Below are 27,481 nucleotides of genomic sequence, written 5' to 3' on the forward strand. Positions count from 1 at the left end.
GACCTTAATCCCATTGAGAACTTGTGGTCGATCCTCAAGAGGCGGGTGGACAAACAAAAACCCACAAATTCTGACGAACTTCAAGCATTGATTATGCAAGAATGGGCTGCCATCAGTCAGGATGTGGCCCAGAAGTTAATTGACAGCATGCCAGGGCAGATTGCAGAGGTCTTGAAAAAGAAGGGTCAACACTGCAAATATTGACTCTTTGCATAAACTTAATGTAATTGTCAATAAAAGCCTTAGACACTTATGGAATGCTTGTAATTATACTTTAGTATACCATAGTAACATCTAACAAAAATAACTCATAACACTGAAGCAGTGAACTTTGTGAAGACCAATATTTGTGTCATTCTCAAAACCTTTGACCACGACTGTACATATGCACGCACCACTTTTCCGTTATTTATTTATTATACATTTTTGAAAAAAGTTATTTTTTAATTTCACTTCCCCAATTTGGACTATTTTGTTTATGTCCATTACATGAAATCCAAATAAAAATCAATTTAAATTACAGGTTGTAATGCAACAAAATAGGAAAAACGCCAAGGGGGATGAATACTTTTGCAAGGCACTGTATATACACTACCATTCATTAGTTTGGGGTCACTTAGAAATGTCCTTGTTTTCGAAAATTTTTTTTTTTTAAATTGGTCCATTAAAATAATCAAATTGATCAGAAATACAGTGTAGACATTGTTAATGTTGTAAATGGCTATTGTAGCTGGAAACGGCTGATTTTTAATAGAATATCTACATAGGCGTACAGAGGCGCATTATCAGTAACCATCAGTCCTGTGTTCCAAGTTTATCATTTTAAAAGGCTAATTGATCATTAGAAAACCCTTTTGCAATTATGTTAGCACAGCTGAAAACGGTTGTGCTGATTAAAGAAGCAATAAAACTGGCCTTCTTGAGACTAGTTGAGTATCTGGAGCATCAGCAATTGTGGGTTCGATTACAGGCTCAAAATGGCTGGAAACAAAGAACTTGCTTCTGAAACTCGTCAGTCTATTCTTGTTCTGAGAAATGAAGGCTATTCCATGTGAGAAATTGTCAAGCAACTGAAGATCTCGTACAACGCTGTGTACTACTCCCTTCACAGAACAGCGCAAACTGGCTCTAACCAGAATAGAAAGAGGAGTGGGAGGCCCCGGTGCACAACTGAGCAAGAGGACAAATACATTAGGGTGTCTAGTTTGAGAAACAGATGCCTCACAGATCCTCAACTGGCAGCTTCATTAAATAGTACCCGCAAAACACCAGTCTCAACGTCAACAGTGAAGAGGCGACTCTGGGATGCTGACCTTCTAGGCAGAGTTGCAAAGAAAAGGCCATATCTCAGACTGGCCAATAAAAAAAATAAGATTAAGATGGGAAAAAGAACACAGACACTGGACAGAGGAAGATTGGAAAAAAGTGTTAAGGACAGACGAATCGAAGTTTTAGGTGTTCGGTTCACAAAGAAGAACATTTGTGAGACGCAGACCAAATGAAAAGATGCTGGAGGAGTGCTTGATGCCATCTGTCAAGCATGGTGGTGGCAATGTGATGGTCTGGGGGTGCTTTGGTGGTGGTAAAGTGGGAGATTTGTACAGGGTAAAAGGGATCTTGAAGAAGGAAGGCTATCACTCCACTTTGCAACGCCATGCCATACCCTGTGGACGGCGCTTGATTGGAGCCAATTTCCTCCTACAACAGGACAATGACCCAAAGCACAGCTCCAAACTCTGCAAGAACTATTTAGGGAAGAAGCAGTCAGCTGGTATTATGTCTATTATGGAGTGGCCCGTACAGTCACCGGATCTCAACCCTATTGAGCTGTTGTGGGAGCAGCTTGACCGTATGGTACGTAAGAAGTGCCCATCAAGCCAATCCAACTTGTGGGAGGTACTTCAGGAAGCATGGGGTGAAATCTCTTCAGATTACCTCAACAAATTGACAACTAGAATGCCAAAGGTCTGCAAGGCTGTAATTGCTGCAAATGGAGGATTCATTGACGAAAGCAAAGCTTGAAGGACACAATTATTATTTCCATTAAAAATCATTATTTCTAACCTTGTCAATGGCTACATTTCCTATGCATTTTGCTATATTTCCTATTCAAACTCATTTCATGTATGTTTTCATGGAAAACAAGGACATTTGTAAGTGACCCCAAACTTTTGAACGGTAGTGTATATATAAATAAATAAAAAATTGGTTTGTACACCAGAATTTTTTTTTTCAACTTGCCAAATTGAGCCCCATTTCAAATGATCACACTTTGAGAATAACTGTTCCAGCCACGAGATGCGCATCACTTCACATGGGAAACTTTTTTCATTTAGAAAAATATTCTGTTCTATTTTATTCTATTAAATCAGTGTCACGACTTCCGTCGAGGCTGCCCCCCCTCCTGGTTTGGGCAGGCTTCGGCGTTTCGTCGTCACCGGAGTACTAGCTACTGCCGATCCCATTCTCATCACTCCACTTGTCATGTCTTGTCAATCACACACACCTGGTGCTCATTCCCCTAATTAGTATGTGTATAAGTGTTCCCTCTGTTCCCCTTGTCTTTGTGAGTGATTGTTTGTTGTGAGAGCGTGTAGCTCGGTTGAGCTACATTTCACTGTGTTATTGCCAAGGTGGATGTTTTCCCTTGTAATAGTTTCGTTTGACGCTTGGGGTGTTTGATTTATGTAAACGGATTAAACTCTGGACTTCTGTATTTTACCTCCTGCGCCTGACTCCTCCTTTCATAACTCGTCACAATCAGGTTATTTTTTACTATCAAATAGGTGTCTTGTCTGTGATAAGGGCTTGGGAAATAAGAGTCGTCGCTAAATTAACAAAACAAGGCTATGCCATGGCACAGCCATCGGCTTCTACAAGCAAGCGTCACTGCTGAGGTTACTGCCTTTTTTAAGATTGTGTTCCATGATATAATACAACCAGTTGATATTATGGTTTAAATAAATGTATCTTAAATGGCACTTGCTTTTTTATTGACTGAATTGACTGTATATGGGGCAATTTAGCAATTATGATTTGTTATTTGTAATGGTTATAATAAATTAGGGGTAACACTTTACTTGACACCTAACATTATGACATGGTCATAACCATGTCATAATATGTCAACAACTGACATAAGTTGTCATAACATGGTCCTAACACCTCAATGGACCGTAAAGGAAATCACACTACAAACTATCACCCTCATACTCTTAAGGAAATCATGAATGTCATGGATATATTGGAACTAGTGGATATATGGAGGCTTAAATATCCTGACCTTGTGAGATATACATGGCGGAGGCTCAATCAAGCTAGTCGTCTTGACTTCTTACTTGTATCATTCTCGTTGGCACCAAAAGTTTAAAAAGTGTTGATAGGGGACAGAATGCGGTCGGACCATCAGATGATTGGCATATACATTACTCTTACTGAATTTCCACGTGCGCAAGGATATTGGACATTTTATCAAAGCCTATTGGATGACACAGTGAGGGAAAAAAGTATTTGATCCCCTGCTGATTTTGTACGTTTGCCCACTGACAAAGAAATGATCAGTTTATAATTTTAATGGTAGGTTTATTTTAACAGTGAGAGACAGAATAACAACAACAAAATCGAGAAAAAAGCATGTAAAAAAAATTGATTTGCATTTTAATGAGGGAAATAAGTATTTGACCCCCTCTCAATCAGAAAGATTTCTGGCTCCCAGGTGTCTTTTATACAGGTAACGAACTGAGATTAGGAGCACACTCTTAAAGGGAGTGCTCCTAATCTCAGTTTGTTACCTGTATAAAAGACACCTGTCCACAGAAGCAATCAATCAATCATATTCCAAACTCTCTACCATGGCCAAGACCAAAGAGCTCTCCAAGGATGTCAGGGACAAGATTGTAGACCTACACAAGGCTGGAATGGGCTACAAGACCATCACCAAGCAGCTTGGTGAGAAGGTGACAACAGTTGGTGCGATTATTCGCAAATGGAAGAAACACAAAATAACTGTCAATCTCCCTCGGCCTGGGGCTCCATGCAAGATCTCACCTTGTGGAGTTGCAATGATCATGAAAACGGTGAGGAATCAGCCCAGAACTACACGGGAGGATCTTGTGTGTGAGAGTGTGTGAATGTGAGTGTGTATGAATGTGAGTGTGTGCGTGTGTGGCTTCTCTTTCTGTCAGTTTGAAATCTTTTTCTGTCAGAGATCTCTAGGTGATCTCAGCTCTACAAACTCAGTGGATCTCTACTGATTCAATCTACTGCGCATACATTTCTCAGCCTACAGTCTTGTGAGATGTAGAGAAAAAAAAGAAGAAGATCAGCTAGCTATGTCTTTCACTCTTAAATAAATCAACTATTAGAGCTGCATTATTGCATAAACTACTTGGCTTGGGAGCTTGAGATTAACTAATGAGGGCACATGACTTATGCATAATCATAATCTTTATTAATAGACCACAGATGGTGAATAATGGAGAATATTACCTTCCTACATACACAGCACTACGTTTCCATGATAAGTCTTTTTATATTGGAATTACATAGGCCCAAATGGCATCCTATTCCCCATTTAGTGCACTACCTTTGAACAGGGCCTACAGAGTTCTTTTCAAAAGTAGTGCCCTATATAGGGAATAGGGTGCCATACTTCGTATCAGAAATTCTCTACAGTATTGGAGGGAAATGTCCTCCTATCATGATGCTGTGGTGATCTATCTATCTCTAGTCGGTCCATTGTGAAATTAAATGATCCTAATCTGTAATTTTTCATTTATCTAAGGATGGCTTAAATGGATACCATTCTTTTTGCAATACATAGTGCTCATTTGTAAAGGAGGATGGGATAGATATTGACTCGAGCATTTAACTAGACAATTTTGAATGATAAATTAATGTAATTAACAATCTGTATTTTTTGGAATTAGAGACAATCATTAGGAGGAATTAATCCTCTCTTTATTTCGATAAAGCTATCAACTATAAGTTGACGTTGTAAGCAAAATAACTTTGGTCCTTGTCATGAGGTGTAAACACAGCAGAGAAACCAGAGGAATTAAACAAGCAAAGAGAGAAGGGCGGAGAGAACAATGCACAGAAGGAGAGTGAGAGAAAGAGAGATGGAGAAAGAGGAAGGGGTAAAGTAAGGAGAGAGAGAGAGAGAGAGAGAGAGAGAGAGAGAGAGAGAGAGAGAGAGAGAGAGAGAGAGAGAGAGAGAGAGAGAGAGAGAGAGAGAGAGAGAGAGAGAGAGAGAGATATTCACTCAAAGTTCACTTCAGAGAGTCGGATTAAGATTCAGCACTGCACACTGAAGATAGTTGTTCACACAGCTCAGGGCCCAGTAGCTCTCTCTCACCCGACCAACCGTCTCTTCCCTCCCAGAGAGCTGGGCCTCGACGCTGGGCTCCTGACACAAGGCTGGCTGGCTGCAGACATTTCACAGTCTGGTGAGCATTTTCCAAACAGCCACCACACTTTACAAATCAATATGTTCACACCGACAGCCATACAGACAGAGAGGACTGACAGACACTGCACTAGTTTGGTGCTGACTGACTGGAGCTGTGTGTCTGCTTACCAAATGGTACCCTATTCTCTACATAGTGCACTACATAGGGCTCTTGTCTAAAGTAGTGTATTATATAGGAAATATGGTGCCATTTGGGATGCAAATGATGTTATTCCTGTGGGGCATGCTGCCTGTCTGCCAGTCATGTCTCCATGACTCAGCAGCAGGTTCCACTCTGGGATGCGGTGTGCAGGATTGTCTGTGCGTGCACCCCAAACGGCACACTATTCCCTATGTAGTGCACTACTTTTGACCATGGCCGATATGATTGATAGGGTGCCATTTGGGACTCAGCCTACAGGTCATTTCATTCTCACAGCTTCACAGGGGCCCTCCCCAGCAGTCTTAAATTCATAAGGGCTACTCTACAAAGGCAGAGCTTTACTCTTCAAATCATAGTACAGCCCTCGAACCATAATGATTTTTTGAGGTGGGACTTGGGAGAAAAACTTGAATCTAAGTAAGCTGAGTCTATGAATAGTCTATGAGTGTGTAGTGTCGCAGTATTGCAACGCAGTGCTGCAACATAATGCAAGGCAGTGGATTTGATTACTTTGACTTTTCATATATCAAGATTCACAATTAACTTAAAGACCCCTAAGTGAGAGAAATAACATACTATGTCACTGAACTAAATAGCTATAGAAATGAACTACATTGCTGTACCAGTGCTTTTGCCACTTTAAGATACAGTACATTAACTTCAAAAAGTATTTTACCACTAATAATGTCCACTGAACATAAATATGAACGCAACATGTAAAGTGATGGTCCTATGTTTCATGAGCTAAAATAAAAGATCCCAGATATTTTCCATACGCACAAAAAGCATACTTTTCTCAAATTGTGCACAAATTTGTTCACATCCCTGTTAGTGAGCATTTCTCCTTTACCAAGACAATCCAACCACCTGACAGGTGTGGCATATCAAGAAGCTGGTTAAACAGCATGATCATTACACAGGTGCACCTTGTTCTGGGGACATATCTCTATTCCCAGTCATGTGAAATCCATAGATTAGGAGCTAATTTATTTATTTCAATTGACTGATGTAACTCAGTCAAATCTTAGAAATTGTTGCATGTTGCGTTTATATTTGTATTCAGCGTACTTTGCGTTCCTTGTGTGGCTGTCATTAATAGCATTAATATGCTTCAGTGGCAGGTAGCAGTATTGTTAGGTGCTTGTCTGTATCTTACACACACACAGAGTTTGGTGCTTGGCTATGCTTAATTAGTGAGAAGGCTGAGCATCAAGCACCATTTCAAAGGGAAACCCTCCCGAGTACTCCACTGCAGCACGCATTGGGTTAAGTCCCAAATGGCTCTTGCCAAAAGTAGTGCATTATATAGGGAATACGGTGCCATTTGGGACGCACCCATGGAATCCATCAGAGCTATGTAGTGGCTGGTAGAGGGTCATTAACATATCAAACAGTGGTGCTGCTTCACTCACATAGTGACTAAACAGTCCTGCATGGCTGGGTCATGGTATTATTATGCAAGGCAAAGCTATAGTTCAACGTTATAGAGGAGCACACTCTCACCACTGTTACAGAGCCCACTTTGCTTTTAATTATTTTCTCCCTGGTAGGTTGTCTGAAATGTTTCAATAGCCCTCGTGCTGTACTGAGTCAATCCTTGTGATGAGTACATTTTAATCATTTTAGTAGACTCTTAGCCAGAGTGACTTACAGTCAGTATATTCAACAAAGGTAGGTTAAAAAAACACACATCACAGTCATTGCAAGTATACTGTATAGCATAGTCATTGCAAGTATATACAAGAGTCCTTACCGTAGGTTAAAATGTACAGTGGTTTTCCGTTGGTGTCCATAGTGGTGAGGCATGGGGCTTTGGGAGAGATGGTGCCCCACCTCTGCAGGGCAGCCTCCAGCGACGGGGGCCAGTTAGTGACCACCCCTAGCTGCTCCCCCCTCATCGCCAGCATCTGAGCCCCCTCCGCTTTGGGCTGGTTGGGGTCTGGCTGTTGGACTAGAGCATGAGCAGCACAATGATTTATGTTATAACAGTAAAATCATCCCAAAAGCATCCTTAATTACAGCCTATTCCCTACATAGTGCACTACTTTTGACCAGGTCCCTATATAGAGAATAGGCTGTCATTTGAGACGCAGCCTGAGATTATTTAATAACAACAATAAGAACCTGTAATAATGCTAAACAACCAATACACAAAACTAAACCCATTCAGAAATCAACCAATCAAAGGTTTTGTTTTTTAATATGAAGTCTCCATGTTGAATAAGTAGGGATGGATGGCCCTCTTACCCTCTAGGAGTTCTTCGAAGTCGTCAACGAAGAATTCTCTTAAGGGAGGTCGTTTGGGTCTCTTCAACGTGTTGACTAGCTGTTGGATTTTGGCTGACACTCGGCCACCTAATGGAACGCCTGTAGGGGTTAACACACACACACACACAGTTCACTACACATGCATATAAACTGCTATATTTCATGGAAATGTCTATATGTCTAATTGGACTAGCATGGCCACTTCTCAAACTCTTGTCACTTTAGGGCATTCTGAGACGAGACAGCCACACTTCAAATGGGTAATATGCAAAGTGTCTTCTCTACAGCAGTGGTTCCCAACCTTTTTCGCTTACTGTACCACCAACTGAATTTTGCTCTGCCCAGAGTACCCCTGAAGTACCCCCTCATGTCCATTTTACCAGTACGCCTATGGTCACATGAGTCTTCTCAAGTACCCCCTGTGGATAGGCCAAGTACCCCCTGTGGAAAGGCCAAGTACCCCCAGGGGTCCTAGTACCCCTGGTTAGGAACCACTGCTCTACTGCATATAGCAGAGCTGTCCCTGTTTAAAACATCTGCTTTTGTTCCAATGACACTATCCACTGGCATTTTCTCTCCAATGGCACTTCTCATGGTACTCAACATACCACAAAGACTGAGGGAGTGAAAAGTGGCACACACACACACACAGGTCTGTCCCTCAAAACAATCCATACACACACAAGGGGTATTCATTTTTGACAGCATCTTTTGATTTAAACAAAACTTTCCATACATGTTTGCCCATGGAAGAAGTGGCCAGAAAGTGACTTTTCGGACCTGAATGCCAAAACATTCAGGAGACATTTTGCATACCCCACCATACCATGAGACATTCATGTCTTCATCACTGGAAAAGATAAACGGTTGAGTTTGATATAATTTCAAAGCTTACAAACAGGGTTGTCAAATAATTGTATAATTATAATTGTCTAATGTTTTAATAAAACATATCTTTTTTTTTATGTCAATTAATGTTTGCATATGTTGTAGCTTAAACCCTAATTTACATAATCTGAGGTTTTTGTGTTGTGCCCGCAATCGGTTGAGACACAACATGCTCTTAAATACAGGGTAGGTGTCATTTTAATCATATAAATAAAATGGACCTGTCCCTTCAGACCACTGCAACTTAACATTACATTTAAATTGATTTGAAATTTTTACTTCTAATTACTACCACAAAAATGGCCGCCGGTCCACCCACCGTCGCATGTCAACTTAAATGGTCATGTCTATTCTATTATCTATATTTCAATAGGTTTCCTATGGAGGATTGACAGTATAATTCCCATTCAAATCAACATTCTCTGATGTGTGGACCTCTAACCATCTTTGTGGTACCACTTGAAAGTTGAAGTTTCAATGTTATCCCCATTTTAGTACATTTACCAGCCAAAACATGACAACCACCCTTTATTCAAGAGCATGTTGTGTCTCAACCGATGACAGGCACAACACAAAAACCTCAGATGATATAAAATAGGGTCTAAGCTACAACATATGCGAATCTGAAGATAAGAAATTATAAAATAGTTTGACAACCCTGTTTGTATGCTTTGAAATGATATCAATCTCAACTGTTTATCTTCTCCAGTGATGAAGACATGGATGTCTCATGGTATGGTGGGGTATGCAAAATAGGTCAACTTTGAGCACCTTTATCTCTTGAATGTTTTGGCTTCAGATCCAAAAAGTCACTTTCTGACCACGGGCAAATATGTATGGAAGGTTTAGTTCAAATCAAAAAGGGGTGCTATCAAAAAGTGATTGAATTCAAATGAATTTACCCAAGGCTGCCACTCAAATCTCAGTCTAGGCTACCTGTATTAGTCTAGATAAAACAAGTCAATAGCACAAAAAACCCAAAAACATTTAAAATCTCTAATCACAAGTTTGGCCATGGTACTGAAGTTGAGGAGACCGACAGTTCTTTCCAGAGACCTCCCTGAGCATTGCAACCCAGTAAGCCCCATCTGTAAAGCTTGGCACTTGATCTATCAAGCAGACTACCGACGACGTGCGCGCTGTGCGGTCAACAAATCTATTCCTCAGCACTATTGATTGGAGCATCTGATGAACAGATGAATCAGTGCGATGCTGCGATGCCGTATGCCTCAGGAGAACAAATTAAAATAGCAGAGAGACTCCCACATTGGCATACTCCATCATCTCACTGGAGCTCATTCAGAACAAACGTCAGAATCCATTTTGGGTCTGCGTTTCAGGCGTCAGATGCATTCTATTCTACTCACATCCCCTAAGGATTTCACTCACCTCTGATGTGTCAAAGAAAGCTTCCAAAAGTGAGCCTTCAAAAGTGATGTGCTCAAAGAGCAGTAACAGGAGTGTTTTTTATTTATTTTTTATTTCACCTTTATTTAACCAGGTAAGCCAGTTGAGAACAAGTTCTCATTTACAACTGCGACCTGGCCAAGATAAAGCAAAGTAGTGCAATAAAAACAACAGAGTTACATATGGGGTAAAAAAAACATAAAGTCAGAAAATACAACAGAAAATATATATACAGTGTGTGCAAATGTAGCAAGTTATGGAGGTAAGGCAATAAATAGGCTATAGTGCAGAATAATTACAATAGTATTAACACTGGAATGCTAGATGTGCAAGAGATTATGTGCAAATAGAGATACTGGGGTGCAAAAGAGCAAAATAAATAATATAGGGATGAGGTAGTTGGGTGGGCTAATTTCGGATGGGCTGTGTACAGGTGCAGTGATCGGTAAGGTGCTCTGACAACTGATGCTTAAAGTTATTAAGGGAGATAAGAGTCTCCAGCTTCAGAGATTTTTGCAATTCGTTCCAGTCATTGGCAGCAGAGAACTGGAAGGAATGGCGGCCAAAGGAGGTGTTGGCTTTGGGAATGACCAGTGAGATATACCTGCTGGAGCGTAGACTACGGGTGGGTGCTGCTATGGTGACCAATGAGCTAAGATAAGGCGGGGATTTGCCTAGCAGTGATTTATAGATGGCCTGGAGCCAGTGGGTTTGACGACGAACATGTAGTGAGGACCAGCCAACAAGAGCGTACAGGTCACAGTGGTGGGTAGTGTATGGGGCTTTGGAGACAAAACGGATGGCACTGTGATAGACTACATCCAATTTGCTGAGTAGAGTGTTGGAGGCTATTTTGTAAATTACATCGCCGAAGTCAAGGATCGGTAGGATAGTCAGTTTTACGAGGGCATGTTTGGCAGCATGAGTGAAGGAGGCTTTATTGCGAAATAGGAAGCCGATTCTAGATTTAACTTTGGATTGGAGATTCTTTATGTGAGTCTGGAAGTTGAGTTTACAGTCTAACCAGACACCTAGGTATTTGTAGTTGTCCACATACTCTAGGTCAGACCCGTCGAGAGTGGTGATTCTAGTCGGGTGGGCGGGTGCCAGCAGCGTTCGATTGAAAAGCATGCATTTAGTTTTACTAGTGTTTAAGAGCAGTTGGAGGCTACTGAAGGATTGTTGTATGGCATTGAAGCTCGTTTGGAGGTTTGTTAACACAGTGTCCAGTGTAAATGAAGATAAGTGAGTGACGTGTCTGTGTTAAGAGGAGACTTTTAATTTTACTGCTCTTATTAAAGTCATTTCTGGTGTCTGTTACAGATCAAACTGAAAAGTTATTTGATGCCAAATGCAATAAATCAATCAAAGATTGATTATTGTGTCATTCCATTCACAGTATTGAATCATAAGAGGCATCAGTAAAACATTATTTATCAGCACTTGTTTCTCTTTAATGTTTCTCCCAAAACAGTGTCATCCATAACCTAATGACATAACACCATGACACAAACACTTCAAAACAGTGTCATCCATAACCAAATGACATAATACCATGACACAAACACTTCAAAACAGTGTCATCCATAACCAAATGACATAACACCATGACACAAACACTTCAAAACAGTGTCATCCATAACCTAATGACATAACACCATGACACAAACACTTCAAAACAGTGTCATGCATAACCAAATGACTAAGCAGGATAAACATATTGTTTTATTTTTTGGCTCCATATTGTTTTATATGAGGTTATAGTACAGAATGCCACCTTTTATTTGAGGATGTGTTCATACATATCTGTTTTACCGTTTAGAAATGAAAGCACTTTATGTATTTAGTCCCCGCATTTGAAGGTGTTATAAGTATTTGGACAAATTCACTTAGTGTATTACATTTTGTACAAAGTTTAGTCTTTGGTCCCATATTCCTAGCAGGCAATGACTACCCTACATCAAGCTTGTGAATCTACAAACTTGTTGAAAGCATTTGCTTTTTATTTTGGTTGTGTTTCAGATTATGTTGTGCCATGAAAACAAATATAGGTCACACACATGACCATGGTCACACACACACAAGATCACGATCACACACAAACGGTCACACACACAATACCCCAACCCCTCTATGTACTCACCATCTCCGGTCTCCATGAGCTCTGCGTTGCCGTACTTGGGCGTGGCCCTGGATGCTGTGGTGGAGCCCTGGGGTCTCTCCACCTGTATGGAGTCTGTGGTGTAGCTGGTGACATCTGGAGGGGCAGAGTGGTTCTCTGGACGTGAGGAGAGGCAAGGTGAAGGAAGCCTGTTACTGTTAGTCCCCCCAGCCCTCAGCCCTATAGCTAACCAAGGGCCACAGCAGGCCAGAGGCTGCCACAGCCAAGCCAGCATAACAGTGAGGGGTGGGGGGGAAGAGTAGGGCTGCGTTTCAAATGGCACCTATATAGTGCACAACTTTTGACCACCGCTCATACATACCAGAGACCTATTGGCCCAGGTAAAAAGTAGTGCACTATAGAGGGAATAGGGTGCCATTTGGGACACACTCAACCTAGGACAGGATGAGACAGGGGGCAGGGGTCCGTGGGCACACAGACAGACAGACAGACCGAGAGACAGACAGACAGACAGCCAGACGATGGGCCACAAGGGTTAGTCTAGTAAGGTCAGGAGGCGCATGCAAACTGGTGTCCCCAGGTGGAGAATAGACAGACGTAGACTATGGTTAATTCAAGTAAAAGTTGACCTGAGGAAGGAAATGTTTGAAATGCTGCTGTGTTTATCTTGGTACTTCCATAGTTCCATAGACCTCAGCCCTTATCAATATGATCTGTTTTGATATCGCAGCGAAAGTGTTTCATGTCACCTCATTTGCATTCAAGGACCCCTCTAGTTAGTTTTCCTTTGAAAACAGATTAGAGGTGTTTGAAGATGAGATAACGAACACCTTAAAGTCCATCCACTCCACGAGAGGGATGTACCTCTGCAATGACCCAAAAACGATTTTAATATAATCTTAACTTTATCTAAGTAAGAACTACTCCCAAATCTTGGCTACCGAAAATAGCGTTGCCACATGGCACAGCCATTGTAACTCACATACAATATATTGACTTAGACTTGTTGATTTGTGGACTATACTAGGCCTATAGCTTCGCATACATCTCTGCTGCACACATTTCTATGTGATGTGTGCGTGAGATTGAATGTGTGGGACCACGTCAAATAAACTAATGCTAATTAAGTTGTCCATGTATGAGTCACCAAGCTGATAGTCACTCAGTCAGATTGTGATTAAAAGGGTGATCCGCTTAAAAAAAAAAATCCAGAGCGATTTAAAGGAGCAATTAGGGTTAAGTGCCTTGCTCAAGTGCACAGACAGATTTTTCAGCTAGTTGTCCCGGGGATTCGAACCAGCGACCTTTCAGTTACTGGCCCAACGCTCTTAACCATTATGCTACCTGCAACCGATCTGGGATTCAAACAACAAAACAGACACACACCACCACTTTTTTGTAAACAGCTGAGGGAAAGTTAAACAAGTTTATATTTTGGGCTCCGATGGGGTAAGAAAATGTAACTGAGCTCATGATCATTAAGGCACTTAAAAGTTATATTCTTCAGTCTAAAAATATTATTCAGTCTTAAAGGGGCAATCCCAGATTGCCCCTTTAAGTCCAGTACTGGAGTTGCAGGATATTTGATGCACTTCATGGAAATATGTTTGTAATCATCACCGCCCACTCTTCCATTCCCTGGCCATAACATCATTCCTCCAAATGCTTCAACATTACATAATTGATGCAACGCTTCCGCCTCTCCCTCTGAGACTTCCCACGTGTGACATTAACCTTCACTGTGAAAAAATATCTACATTTCTACTTTCTCCCACTCCTCGACTCGTATCGCTTTTCAGATTCTTTCAAGTGCCAGATGTTTTTGAAAGTCTAATCATGCCGTGAATAGGGCTGTGACGGTCATGGAATTTTGGATGACAGTTATTGGTCAGCCAAATGACCGCAACTTCATCACGTTGTAAAGAATCCATGTTACTGTGGAAACGGACTCAACCACACAAATGCCCGACCGTCCCGTTTACAGTCAGCTGTTTGTTCCACTTGTATTTTATTTATATTAAAAAAATTACGGTTATTTTATTTTCACGACGGTCTTAATCCATAATCGTTGGTTACACAATAATCTTGTAACCGTCGTAAAGTAGTTGTGAATTCATGTTTTCTCCGTCATACCGCCAGGACAATGTAAAAAAGCATCAGACGTTACTTTCTCTCCCTGATAGATTTGGACTGGTGGATGTGCGTGTAATATAATTCCAGACACCATTTGGGAGGAGAAACCACAAGGAATTTCAATGAGGTCCCTCACTGTCTTTCCTTTACATTCCTATTACTCAGTCTCTTTCCACTGCAAAACACTACATCCCCAGTCAAGGACCATACATAAGCTAAAGTGGATACACTAGCTAGCACACATAGCACTTATCTATAAAGAGCCAGTAACCAGATGGAAGTCAGAGCAATATCGTTCAGACCATCATACTATCTGCTATGGGTAATCTTCTTTTCAGTGACAATTCATCATGAACGTTTAATATCCCTATATAGGCCTATAGAACAAGAGCTTCCCAAAACTGATTTTCGCATCTACAGATTTATGAACATAGAATCACACGATCATCTCACCTTCCACTATTTATAGTCTGTGTCCCATATGGCACCCTATTCCTTATATAGTGCACTACTTTTGACCAGAGTCCTATGCGCCCTGGTCAAAAGTAGTGCACAAAATAGGGAATAGGGTGCCATTTGAGACCAGTGTGAGGTTAGATAAATAGATACATGGGATAGGTGGAGAGCTCCAGACCCCACTAGATTAAACAAGACTCACATTGACAATGTCAGACCAAGGACAACATCACTGCCGCCCCCACTTAGTCGCTCTCTCAGCCTCTTTCCTTCTCTCTCTCTCCCTCCCTCCCCCACTCCCTAGAATAAGCCAGTAGCTGCTTATGTAACCGGCGAAAAGGCTAATAAATAATAAAATAAATAATTATATTATTAATAATAACTTCAACACATGGTGCTAACGTGCGAGAAAGTCATATTCCTAATGCCTACAGAGCAGAGCGAGAGCGACATAGCCAGAGCGAGAGAGAGACAGCGACAGAGCGAGAGAGAGCAAGAGAGACACAGAGAGACAGAGAGCAAGAGAGACACAGAGAGACAGAGAGCGAGAGAGACACAGAGAGACAGAGAGCGAGAGAGACACAGAGAGACAGAGAGCGAGAGAGACAGAGAGCGAGAGAGACAGAGAGCAAGAGAGACAGAGAGCGAGAGAGAGCGAGAGAAAGAGACAGAGAGCGAGAGAGACAGAGAGCGAGAGAGAGCAAGAGAGAGCGAGAGAGAGAGCGACAGAGAGCGAGAGAGAGCGAGAGAGAGCGAGAGAGACAGAGCGAGAGAGACAGAGCGAGAGAGACAGAGCGAGAGAGAGCGAGAGAGACAGAGCGAGAGAGAGCGAGAGAGACAGAGAGCGAGAGAGATAGAGAGCGAGAGAGAGAGAGCGAGAGAGACAGAGAGCGAGAGAGACACAGAGAGACAGAGAGCGAGAGAGACACAGAGAGACAGAGAGCAAGAGAGACACAGAGAGACAGAGAGCGAGAGAGACAGAGAGCGAGAGAGACAGAGAGCAAGAGAGACAGAGAGCGAGAGAGACAGAGAGCAAGAGAGACAGAGAGCGAGAGAGAGCGAGAGAAAGAGACAGAGAGCGAGAGAGACAGAGAGCGAGAGAGACAGAGAGCGAGAGAGACAGAGAGCGAGAGAGAGCAAGAGAGAGCGACAGAGAGCGAGAGAGAGCGAGAGAGAGCGAGAGAGACAGAGAGCGAGAGAGACAGAGAGCAAGAGAGCGAGAGAGAGCGAGAGAAAGAGACAGAGAGCGAGAGAGACAGAGAGCGAGAGAGAGCAAGAGAGAGTGAGAGAGAGAGCGACAGAGCGAGAGAGAGCGAGAGAGACAGAGCGAGAGAGAGCGAGAGAGACAGAGCGAGAGAGAGCGAGAGAGACAGAGCGAGAGAGAGCGAGAGAGACAGAGAGCGAGAGAGATAGAGAGCGAGAGAGAGAGAGAGCGAGAGAGACAGAGAGCGAGAGAGACAGAGAGCGAGAGAGACAGAGAGCGAGAGAGACAGAGAGCGAGAGAGACAGAGAGCGAGAGAGACAGAGCGAGAGAGACAGAGAGCGAAAGAGACAGATGTTTACCTGTGGCTGAGTACATAGACACTGGCCACTAAGCAGGCCAGAATGTATGCTGGCGAGAGACTAAGTATGTGTCCCAAAATTTGTGCCATTTGGCACTCACCCCAAGTCCAGGGGGCTTCAATAGACCTTAGCAGAATCTATAAAGATGATCTGTGACATGACTGAATGATCCTGCTAGATCATGCAGTCATAGTCCTTGAATGATCATGACAATATGACCATAGTCCATGTGCCCAAGAACGCCAAGGTAACCTGTCCAAATGACTATCGCCCCGTAGCACTCACATCTGTAGCCATGAAATGCTGGTCATGGCTCACATCAACACCATCATCCCAGAAACCCTGGACCCACTCCAATTCGCATACCACCCCAACAGATCCACAGATGATGCAATCTCTATTGCACTCCACACTGTCCTTTCCTACCATCACAAAAGGAACACCTACATGAGAATGGAGTTAATTGACTACAGCTCAGCGTTCAACACCATAGTGCCTCAAAGCTCATCACATCAGCCTTGCTGACCCTCAACATGAGGGCCCCTCAGGAGTGCATGCTTAGTCCCCTCCTGTACTCCCTGTTCACCCACGACTGCACGACACCAACAACATCATTAAGTTTGCAGACGACACGACGGCGGTAGGCCTGATCCCTGACAACGATGAGGGCCTGATCCCCCTCAACGTCAGTAAGACAAAGGAGCTGATTGTGGACTACAGGAAACGGAGCGCCAAGCACAACCCCATTCATATCGACGGGGCTGTAGAGGAGCGGGTCGAGAGCTTCAAGTTCCTCGGTGTCCACATCACTAAGGATCTATCATGGTCCAAACACACCAACACAGTCGTGAAGACGGCACGCCAACGCCTCTTCCCCCTCAGGAGGCTGAAAAGATTTGGCATGGGCCCTCAGATCCTCACAAAGTTTTACAGCTGTACCATCGGGAGCATCTTGACTGGCTGCATCACCGCTTGGTATGGCAACTGCTTGGCATCCGTATGCAAGGCGCTACAGAGGGTAGTGCGTATGGCCCAGTACATCACTGGGGCCGAGCTCCCTGCCATCCAGGTCCTCTATACCAGGTGATGTCAAAGGAAGAGTACATAGCTACCTCAATTACCTCGTACCCTGCACATCGACTCGGTACTGGTACACCCTGTATATAGCCATGTTATTTTCTACTCCCTATATATAGCCATGTTATTTTTACTCGTTATTCACTGTCACTATTTGTATTTGCATTTTATTTTTTACCTCATCTTTCATTCTGCCTTGTTGGAAAAGGACCCGTAAGTAAGCATTTCACTGTTAGTCTACACCTGTTGTCTATGAAGCATGTGACTAATAATATTTGATTTGATTTGATGAATCTCTCCTTTACAGCACAACACCTAGAGGAATACTAATGAGATATAGGGAATCCAGCCACAGCTAGACTACACCTCGGCAGGGGCAGAGGGACACACTGTACTGCAATGGAATCCCTATGGGTCGTCACATAGGCCGCGTTGCCATCCTGTATCTAGCAACGCAGGGATAGTTGCATCATACAATGTACTGTAGTTATCCAGGAACGCAACAATAAACTGCAAAACTTGATTTCATTAGGAATGGGAATCTTTCCAGAATGGTGTTAATGGTTTCTGTGGTGTTCTCAGATGTTAACTAATAGTTGATTAGAGTCTGGACCAAGCCTTTTATTTCAGAACATTCATCTACTTCCACCTGGGGGATTCCTTTCTTTTCTCTAGTCGTTGGATATAAACAGAGAAACAACTCATTTCACTAATTCACTCTCCCTGCAGAATAGTGACTGATGGGATAACAGATGGGTTCAATCAAAGCATTCTTCGATGCTGGTTCAGTGGATTCTTTAAGCATCCAGCAGAGTTTTGGCACCAAAAAGTAACTTGCACAGGGCATTTTAAACAGACTACTTAAAACAATGTGGCACCTGCCTAAAGTTCAGATGTAAAGTGTACCCTACCCAATATTCATTTCTGTATCAATGTGAAAGATTGGGAGGGCAGAGAAGTGTCTAAGAGCAGACAGAGAACACATTTTGCAGCAAGCACCACCTCCACGTAACTGAAGCAACCATCAATCTGCTTTGTTTCAAAGATGAAAAGCATTCTAGAACACATTCCGTCTCTTATCTTGCCAAGCAAACAAATACATATATTTCTCACCATTAAAACAAATATTTCACAGCCATGAAAGCAAAAAAAGAATTGGCCACACACACTGGTTGTGTCCCAAATAGCACCCTATTCCCTACATATGCACCACTTTTGACCAGAACCCTACCGGCCCAGATCACAAGTAGAACACTATATAGGAAATAGGGTGCCATTTTTGGCGAATATACTACTTTCCAGACCTTAACGTTTTCCTGTAATTTTGGGGGGGATTTTCCATCAGCATCTTGGCTCTCATTCACAAGCATGAAAGCATAAACACACTGCTTCATGCGATCACAGCACTCATTAGCCAAAGCTATCCATGGGTTAGCATCACTTCTCTTCTTCTATCTCTCGTCTTTTCACACAACTGTAGTAAGAGCAAGGGACATACCACTTTGCCAATGAACGCCACACTTGATCATCACAAAGCAAATAGGGGGCTAGGGCAGGGCAGGGAGGTGAAGGCAGGGGGGCGCTGACTGCACCACCGCACAGTGGTCTGGGATAGTAGGATACTGACCCTGCTTCTCCAGGGGGGGCTGTTGCCAGACGAGCTCTGATCCACCTGATCCAAACTCACAGGACCGGCGCACCACAGGACCTGGACCTGAGTTCCCATTCTCTACTGTGACTGGGACCGGAGGGCCCGGAACCTTCCTAGTTTTCCTCTTCAGAGAGAGGTGAGCAATGGGCCCTGCATGTGAGGAGGAGGAGGAGGGGAAAACCAGAACCTTAAATCCAGACTACGGCAACCACACAGAGCCAAACCAAGTCACTACTGTACCCAGATGGAGGAAGGCCTCTCTGCAGGATCTCTCAGCAAAAGAGGCATCAGCGATATGGAGGGAGGGAAAATACGGTATGCATCCCAAATGGTCCCCTATTCCATTTATAGTGCACTACTTTTGACCAGGGCCCATAGGGTTCTGGTCAAAAGTAGTGAACTATATAGGGAATAGGGTGCCATTTGGGACGTAGCCATGGATAAGCAACTTATCTACACAGGCAGGCAGAACCACACTGATGGGAGGGAGGAGGAAGGGAGGGAGATGAACGGAAGATGGAAAATGGTTTTCCTTCAGCCTTTTAAAAAGCCAGCACACATACACTTGGGAGCTGGTTTGTTTTGTCCTCAAACGGGAGCGAAGAGGAAAACAGTCGTAACCTTCACACACACACACGGGAAAGGATATCCTCCTCTTCAATAACACACCTAGCCGAGAGAGTGCAGGACTAGAATACACTACAGCCAGTCAGTCTGTGACACACACACATCATGCTATGTTGCGACAACAAAACAGCTATGTGTATAAGCTGATTGTCATGGAAACACCTCTGAACACCAAGGACTAGTAAGAAAGTTACTCATGTGCTTGTTACATTTACATTTTAGTCATTTAGCAGACGCTCTTATCCAGAGCGACTTACAGTTAGTGAATACATATTTTTTTATTTTTTTATACTGGCCCCCCGTGGGAATCGAACCCACAACCCTGGCGTTGCAAACGCCATGCTCTATCAACTGAGCTACCTTGTTGGTATGAATGGATCTACAACAAGCTCTGGTCAAAAGATATGCCTCTCTAAAGTGTATAGAGCTTTAGTGTCTACAGGGAGCTCCCACAGTTTGCCATTTCTAGATCATAATAGGGCCAAACAGCTATGATGGTCTGTCTCCTAGAACTGTCTACTAGCTCTGTCCACCTGGCGGGGGGCCTGTCTGTCTGTGCTTTGTCTCTGGTGGCATTCAAACTGTGTAAGCAGCATGAAAATAGACTAGCCACTGGAACAGTTTACACAGACAACAGTGGTAATTCATGGTGATAGCCCTCCAGTCTGTCTTTTTATTATAATATATTTGTTTATAGAGTTTATCTACATAGGGCGTAAATGAGTTACGACATCAAGTAAATAGGCTACAACATCAATTATTATACAACTACCCTAGGGGATTAACTTTAAGTCTAGGGTCTAGAAGGAAATCTTTGTCAGGGGGTTGAGGGTTGCATGCAAGTAATAGAAAGTAACACTGAAAGTGCAGGCTAGTGTTTTGTTTGGGCTGCATGCCTTAGGGGTTGAAACATTAAAGGGAGGTACAGGATGGGTGAGGGGTGACAGCAGCAGCAAACACACACACACACACACACCACCTGGGGGTGTGGAGTTAGAAAGTCAACAACAGAGGTAGGTAAATCAAAACACACAGAGGTACAGTGCCTTGCAAAAGTATTCATCCCCCTTGGCGTTTTTCCTATTTTGTTGCATTACAATCTGTAATTGAAATGGATTTTTATTTGGATTTCATGTAATGGACATACAAAAATAGTCCTAATTGGTGAAGTGAAATGAAAAAAATAACTGGTGCGTGCATATGTATTCACCCCCTTTGCTATGAAGCCCCTAAATAAGATCTGGTGCAACCAATAACCTTCAGAAGTCACATAATTAGTTAAATAAAGTCCACCTGTGTGCAATCTAAGTGTCACATGATCTCAGTATATATACACCTGTTCTGAAAGTCCCCAGAGTCTGCAACACCACATAGCAAGGGGCACCACATGGCAAGCGGCACCATGAAGACCAAGGAGCTCTCCAAACAGGTCAGGGACAAAGTTGTGGAGAAGTACAGATCAGGGTTATAAAAAAATATCAGAAACTTTGAACATCCCACGGAGCACCATTAAATCCATTATAAAAAAGTGGAAAGAATATGGCACCACAACAAACCTGCCAAGAGAGGGCCGCCCACCAAAACTCACAGACCAGGCAAGGAGAGCATTAATCAGAGGCAACAAAGAGACCAAAGATAACCCTGAAGGATCTGTCCATAGGACCACTTTAAATCGTACACTCCACAGAGCTGGGCTTTACGGAAGAGTGGCCAGAAAAAAGCCATTGCTTAAAGAAAGAAATAATCAAACATGTTTGGTGTTCGCCAAAAGGCATGTGGGAGACTCCCCAAACACATGGAAGAAGGTACTCTGGTCAGATGAGACTAAGCTTTTTGGCCATCAAGGAAAATGCTATGTCTGGCGCAAACCCAACACCTCTCATCACCCCGAGAACACAATCATGCTGTGGGGATGTTTTTCATCGGCAGGGACTGGGAAACTGGTCAGAATTGAAGGAATGATGGATGGCGCTAAATACAGGGAAATTCTTGAGGGAAACCTGTTTCAGTCTTCCAGAGATTTGAGACTGGGACAGAGGTTCACCTTCCAGCAGGACAATGACCCTAAGCATACTGCTAAAGCAACACTTGAGTGGTTTAAGGGGAAACATTTAAATGTCTTGGAATGGCCTAGTCAAAGCCCAGACCTCAATCCAATTCAGAATCTGTGGTATGACTTAAAGATTGCTGTACACCAGCGGAACCCATCCAACTTGAAGGAGCTGGAGCAGTGTTGCCTTGAAGAATGGGCAAAAATACCAGAGGCTAGATGTGCCAAGCTTATAGAGACATACCCCAAGAGACTTGCAGCTGTAATTGCTGTAAAAGGTGGCTCTACAAAGTATTGACTTTGGGGGGGTGAATAGTTATGCACACTCAAGTTTTCTGTTTTATTGTCTTATTTCTTGTTTGTTTCACAAATATATATATTTTGCATCTTCAAAGTGGTAGGCATGTTGTGTAAATCAAATGATACAAACCCCCAAAAAATCCATTTTAATTCCAGGTTGTAAGGCAACAAAATAGGAAAAATGTCAAGGGGGGTAAATACTTTCGCAAGCCAAGCAAGTAAGATATAAGTAGGTACGTTGGTTATTGTTGAAGGGTGGGTTTGTTTACCTGACTTACCGAGGTGCGTCTGACCCATGACATCTGCTAGCCGGCTGGCCGCCCCGCTCCCTCCACTCTGAGTGGAGGAGGAGGAGGTTGTGGAGGAGGTGGTGGAGCCGTGGATGGCCCGGCTGATCCAGTTCTCCATGTTGATGCTGCCCTGGCTGGAGGTTGGTGTGCCTTCACCATGCATGGAGCCCTCGCCTTCTGAGCCCGATGACGTGTCTGGAGAGAGGGGGGAGAAGAGCAGAGAGGGAGAGGGGAATTAGAGAGAGGGGGTCTACGACAGCAGGTAGAAACACACATGAACAAACATGAACATACATATGCACACACACACACCTGCATGTCATTGTCAATGTCAGACATTTGCACAACAAATAAAGACAAAACTCGGTCTATGCCCTAAGGAGATGTCCTTTCTCCCATAGCATAACCCATCCACTAGCATCAGCTTCCAGGCCTCTCTCACGTTCTCCAGAGCTTGGGGACGGGGTATGGGTGCTGGCTGATGGGCTGTGAGTAGAAGCTATTTTAAAAAAAAACACCCCTTCCATCCCTCTTCAGAATTATCCAGAGTAAGCTACTTTACGGTGCTAGCATTGCTAGCATGCTATATTTGGGAAAATTTAATTCTCTCAAATTGTTTTCATTACGTTTTTTATATATAATTTGGTTGTAATGACACTACCCCACATGGGCACCATTGAAAATGATTGGCTTTCGGTTTTCGAATCTCCGCCTCTGTTTGAATCTGCCTATTCCAATTGTTGGGAGGGGCAAATGGCTTGGATACCCTCCATCTTCTTTAAGCCTATTTCTGACAAGAACTTCCACAGGCTTTCATACCGAAGGTGAGGTGAAAGCCTGGTAGAGGCTACACCTTCCTCCCTACCTATAGGCTACAGGTGCACTCCACAGAACGCATGCAAATCAGAGTTGACAGACACCTGATCCTGACACTGAGGGGGAGACAGGCTTCCTTCCACTGCATCAGAGTTAGTCAGGAAGAGCCCTTCCCCTATAGCCCTCACAGCCCCCAGCACCTCACATCATTAGGCTGACTCACTGCCATGCACCCAAATCCACTGCAACAGACATATTCTCAGCCAAACACTGTCAATCCTACTAAGCGCTAATATCACTACTCTCCACTCAGGGATGTTTTTCAACCCTAGCCAGTCATAGTGGCTGAGTCTGGGGATGAGGGAGTGGGTTTTGTGTACTTTATTTTGCATGCATTTTGCATACTGTGACAGGACAGGGCTGTCTGCCATGGGCCGGGGCCAGGGGAGAGATGAGCGGAACAAACAGAGGGAGAGAAGCTGGATCATGACGAGCCATTTAAGATCCAGGTGCACTGCAGAGTGACCTACTGAGAGAGATCAACAACAGGGATGGGCCTGGCTCTCTCTCAGTGTGTGTGTGTGTGTGTGTGTGTGTGTGTGTGTGTGTGTACCTAGCACCTCATCTACTTAAGTAAGACTACAATACAGCAGCCTCGAACCGGTTGACCTTTTCTAGTAAATGTCAAATCTGCATGGACAAAATGTTGAATATAAACATTGAATGTGATAAATTCTGGGAAAATAGAATCAGCAAAAAACATAAAGCACCTACATTAACTTAATAGGTTTTATGTGTGAACATAAAATATAAATGTATTTTTGGCCAGTAAATGTTAGAGAAAAAAATATGTGTTATCTAGTCTAGTCCTCAGTATGTCTATGTGAGCCTCTCTCTGATACTGAGGGGCTGGCACACGGTCTTTGCCAGTGACAGCAGTGGGAGAGACAGTAACCTTTGCTGGGCTAAGGGAGGTCTCCTCCAGTGTAAACCGGCTCCAACACCCTTCAGGTCACTACGGTTCCATCCTCTCTCCCTCCCCTCTCCTTCTGCCCACCCTACCCGCACAAACACAGTCCAGCCCCACCATTGGCCGGGATACAGCCTGACATTTGATTGGCCAGCAGTGTGTAGTACAGCACTCTTTGATTGGCTGGCTGGTGGTGTTGTCAGGGAGGTGTCAGAGATAGCTGTCAGTCCGTTCACACCTGGGCTCTCCTGCGTTGTTGGCACTGGGACAAATAAGAGACCAGCCGTGTCGTGTGGCAGAAAGGGCTGAACACTCTGGGGACCAATCAGAGCTGCCGCACCGCCATGCTGCGCTTAAAAAGGAACTGCTGCAACTGGCCCTCCAGGTCTCAGCTCTTAGTGATGCTTTGTTGTGGCTGTTCCTCGTTGGTGAAATGAGAATCCTTCAAGTGCATTGTTTTACAGTGGACCAATATAGCATGTGGATAACAACATGTGCAGAACTAACCTATCGGCTACCGTTGTCGACAGTGCCACCATTTCTGAATGCCATCTCCAGTTTTTACTGTTTTAGTCTGGGCCTCTTCAGTCTCTGTGAGTGACAGTCTCAGCAGCTCAAGCAGTGCTAGATTGCAATGAAAGGCAGGAAAGCCTCTCAGAGGCTGCGTGCAGAGTGGGCCAGCACCACTTGTCGACGGCAAAAATACACTACTGCCAGGCAACCGCCTAATCATATTACACACACACACACACACACACACCCAGATGTGCACACGAGCGTACACACACACACACAGTAAGTCTCTGATGAGCCCCTGAAGACTAAGCCCTCTAGGGGTCCTGAACACATGTAATGATTCTAAGAAGCCAGACATCAACAGAGGACCTCAGTATAAGGACATGGGAGTGTGCACATGCGTGTGTGAGTGCATATATCCGATATGGCATCCTATTTGGGAAAACCAATCCATGTTGCTGGATTAGTGACCATTCCGAACTAATCCTAATCCAGTATTGGACGTCAGTATTTGATTCCGATGATAGACGAAATCTTAAACCTCTTTGTAGCAGGTCCTGTGCTAATTTAATGTTAATTAAATTGATTAGGCTTTGAGTTCTGAGGCTGCTGAGATAAGGTTGGTGTGCTACTGTACACACACACACTCTGATGTAGGAATAGAGGCATTTGCTTTCCTTTTTGTTTGTCCCTCAGTAACAGTCACAGCCAATAACATTGTAATGTGATGTATACACACAGGAGATGGCGCCCTGAGACAGACACAAATGGTACCCTATTCCCTATGTAGTGCACTACTTTTACCCAGAGATGAGCTGGTTAAAAGAAGTGCACTATATAGGGAATAGGGACCCATCTTGGGACACAGACATGTACAAAAAAGCGTCATACTAATCATGATACTAATGAATTAGAAAGACAGACTAGAAGACAAGGAGTCCATATTCTAATTGTCATTGGCATGCTGGGGAGGGATAGTGTGCTCCAATGGAATAAGGCTGCTTGCCTTGCTTGATACGATGTGTGTGAGTGGCTCTCTTGTCCCTGAATGCCCCAGCCTCCCAGGCACGAACACGGCGTGAGTGCTTTGTCACTGTTCGTTCTCCCTCAAGGGGCTGTTCGCACTGCCATATAAAAACTGTGCCTGCCTGCTCATTTGGAATCATCTGAAAATGTGCCTGTCGTGATTTCCTGCATGGTGTGTGTGTTCAGTAAATTAATCCCTGTAGAAGCCTCGGTCCCAGCCTTCAGCCCTAACGCAAATGAGATAATGGTTTCTTAAAACATCTCTCTCTCACTCACTCACTCACTCAAAATGTCTACTCCACAAACCTCTGGCTGGGTGGGGGCATGCCATGTTATATTCTAGCTGTTCCATTCTTACAGCTCTACAGTGCAGTACATGACAAGTGATCAACACGTTGTTGTTGTTAGTGATGTAGCGCACAGACAGCACAGATGTTGGTTAGTGGGATATTGCAAAGGGAGAAATGACCTCTACCTTTCAGCTAGCTAGTATTATTAACCATTCTACTCCTTCTATAAGCTGAGCATAATAGTGATGGAGCATAAGAATCCCAAATAGCACCCCATTCTCTATATAGCGCACTACTTTAGTCTTATGGGCCCTCGTCAAAAGTTGTGCACTATAGAGAATAGGGTGCCATTTGAGATGCGCCTAAGTCTGTGGTTCAACTCTCTTATGTTACCCAAGGGTCTGAGAGAGGTGACTGAAATGGATGGCAATCAGAACTATCCTATAGAAGAAGGTCAAAATGGCTGCTCATCAATCGGCTGTTTTTAGCTAGCATGAGTAACAGCTTCAGAGCGACTTAACTGCTCCCACGGTCATCTATGACACCATGTCAATTACTGGCTTCTTTCTGCCCTTCAAATCATCTGCTCCTGTCATTGACAGACTGGGGACGTTTTATCTATAACGGTCTCTTGAGCGCCATCAATTCTAGTGGTAAAATACTAGGATACTGAATATTTAAATTGCTGTGTTGTAGCCATATTGTACTGTTTCTAATGGATACTATCCCCAAAAACTATTTATATTCACACTATCAATTGACAACATAATCATACTTTAACGCCAATCATTCTTTCAAACTGACTCATTCGGTTGTAATTACAACCAATCAAGAAATAATGTAGATGGGGTTTTTTACACTGTGGAATGGAACTTCTGATAATATCAACAACATATATTTGTGATAAATGGATGCATTGCCAACCCAGGCTGATTGAATTGACTGACAGACATGACATGTACACACACATGGGTGAGACACTGCATCAGTGAGTTAGTGAGGGGGGAGGAGGGGCAGGGACAGGCTGGTGGCATTTTCACGCCTCCGGAGTCAGCTTTCCCTCCCCAACCCTAACCTTAACCATTAGTGGGGGAAATGCTAAACTGATCCAAGATCAGCCTCCAGGGGCAATGTCACCCTACACTAAGGTTGAATATTTTCCCGGTTTTTACAAATGTTCCATCCCGAGAATAAATCACTTTTCCCGGTATTTCCCACCCAAAACCGGAAGTCTCATTCAAAAGCCACCCTCTCATGTCACCCCGCTCCTCCGCACACTCCACTGGCTTCCAGTTGAGGCTCGCATCTACTACAAGACCATGGTGCTTGCCTACGGAGCTGTGAGGGGAACGGCACCTCCTTACCTTCAAGTTCTGATCAGACCCTACACCCAAACGAGGGCACTACGTTCATCCACCT

General features: G+C 43.6%; 1 protein-coding gene across 3 annotated transcripts in view; it reads right to left on the reverse strand.

Moving 5' to 3' along the window:
* Nucleotides 1-27,481, reverse strand: part of LOC311099124 (disco-interacting protein 2 homolog C) — a 249,690-nt gene that overhangs the window by 58,556 nt on the left and 163,653 nt on the right. For 2 of the 3 annotated variants that reach the window (XM_084139777.1, XM_084139776.1), the window contains exons 5-8: nucleotides 22,424-22,639; nucleotides 12,319-12,453; nucleotides 7,860-7,979; nucleotides 7,366-7,563 (exon numbers count right to left, since the gene is read on the reverse strand). In XM_084139777.1, coding sequence (XP_083995903.1) covers nucleotides 7,366-7,563; nucleotides 7,860-7,979; nucleotides 12,319-12,453; nucleotides 22,424-22,639 — 669 coding nt within the window. The remainder of the gene's footprint in view (nucleotides 1-7,365; nucleotides 7,564-7,859; nucleotides 7,980-12,318; nucleotides 12,454-22,423; nucleotides 22,640-27,481) is intronic. The other variant, XM_084139778.1, reaches the window with a different exon arrangement.

This window comes from Coregonus lavaretus (genome assembly GCF_964263955.1).
Source record: "Coregonus lavaretus genome assembly, chromosome: 23".
NCBI classification, from domain to species: domain Eukaryota; kingdom Metazoa; phylum Chordata; class Actinopteri; order Salmoniformes; family Salmonidae; genus Coregonus; species Coregonus lavaretus.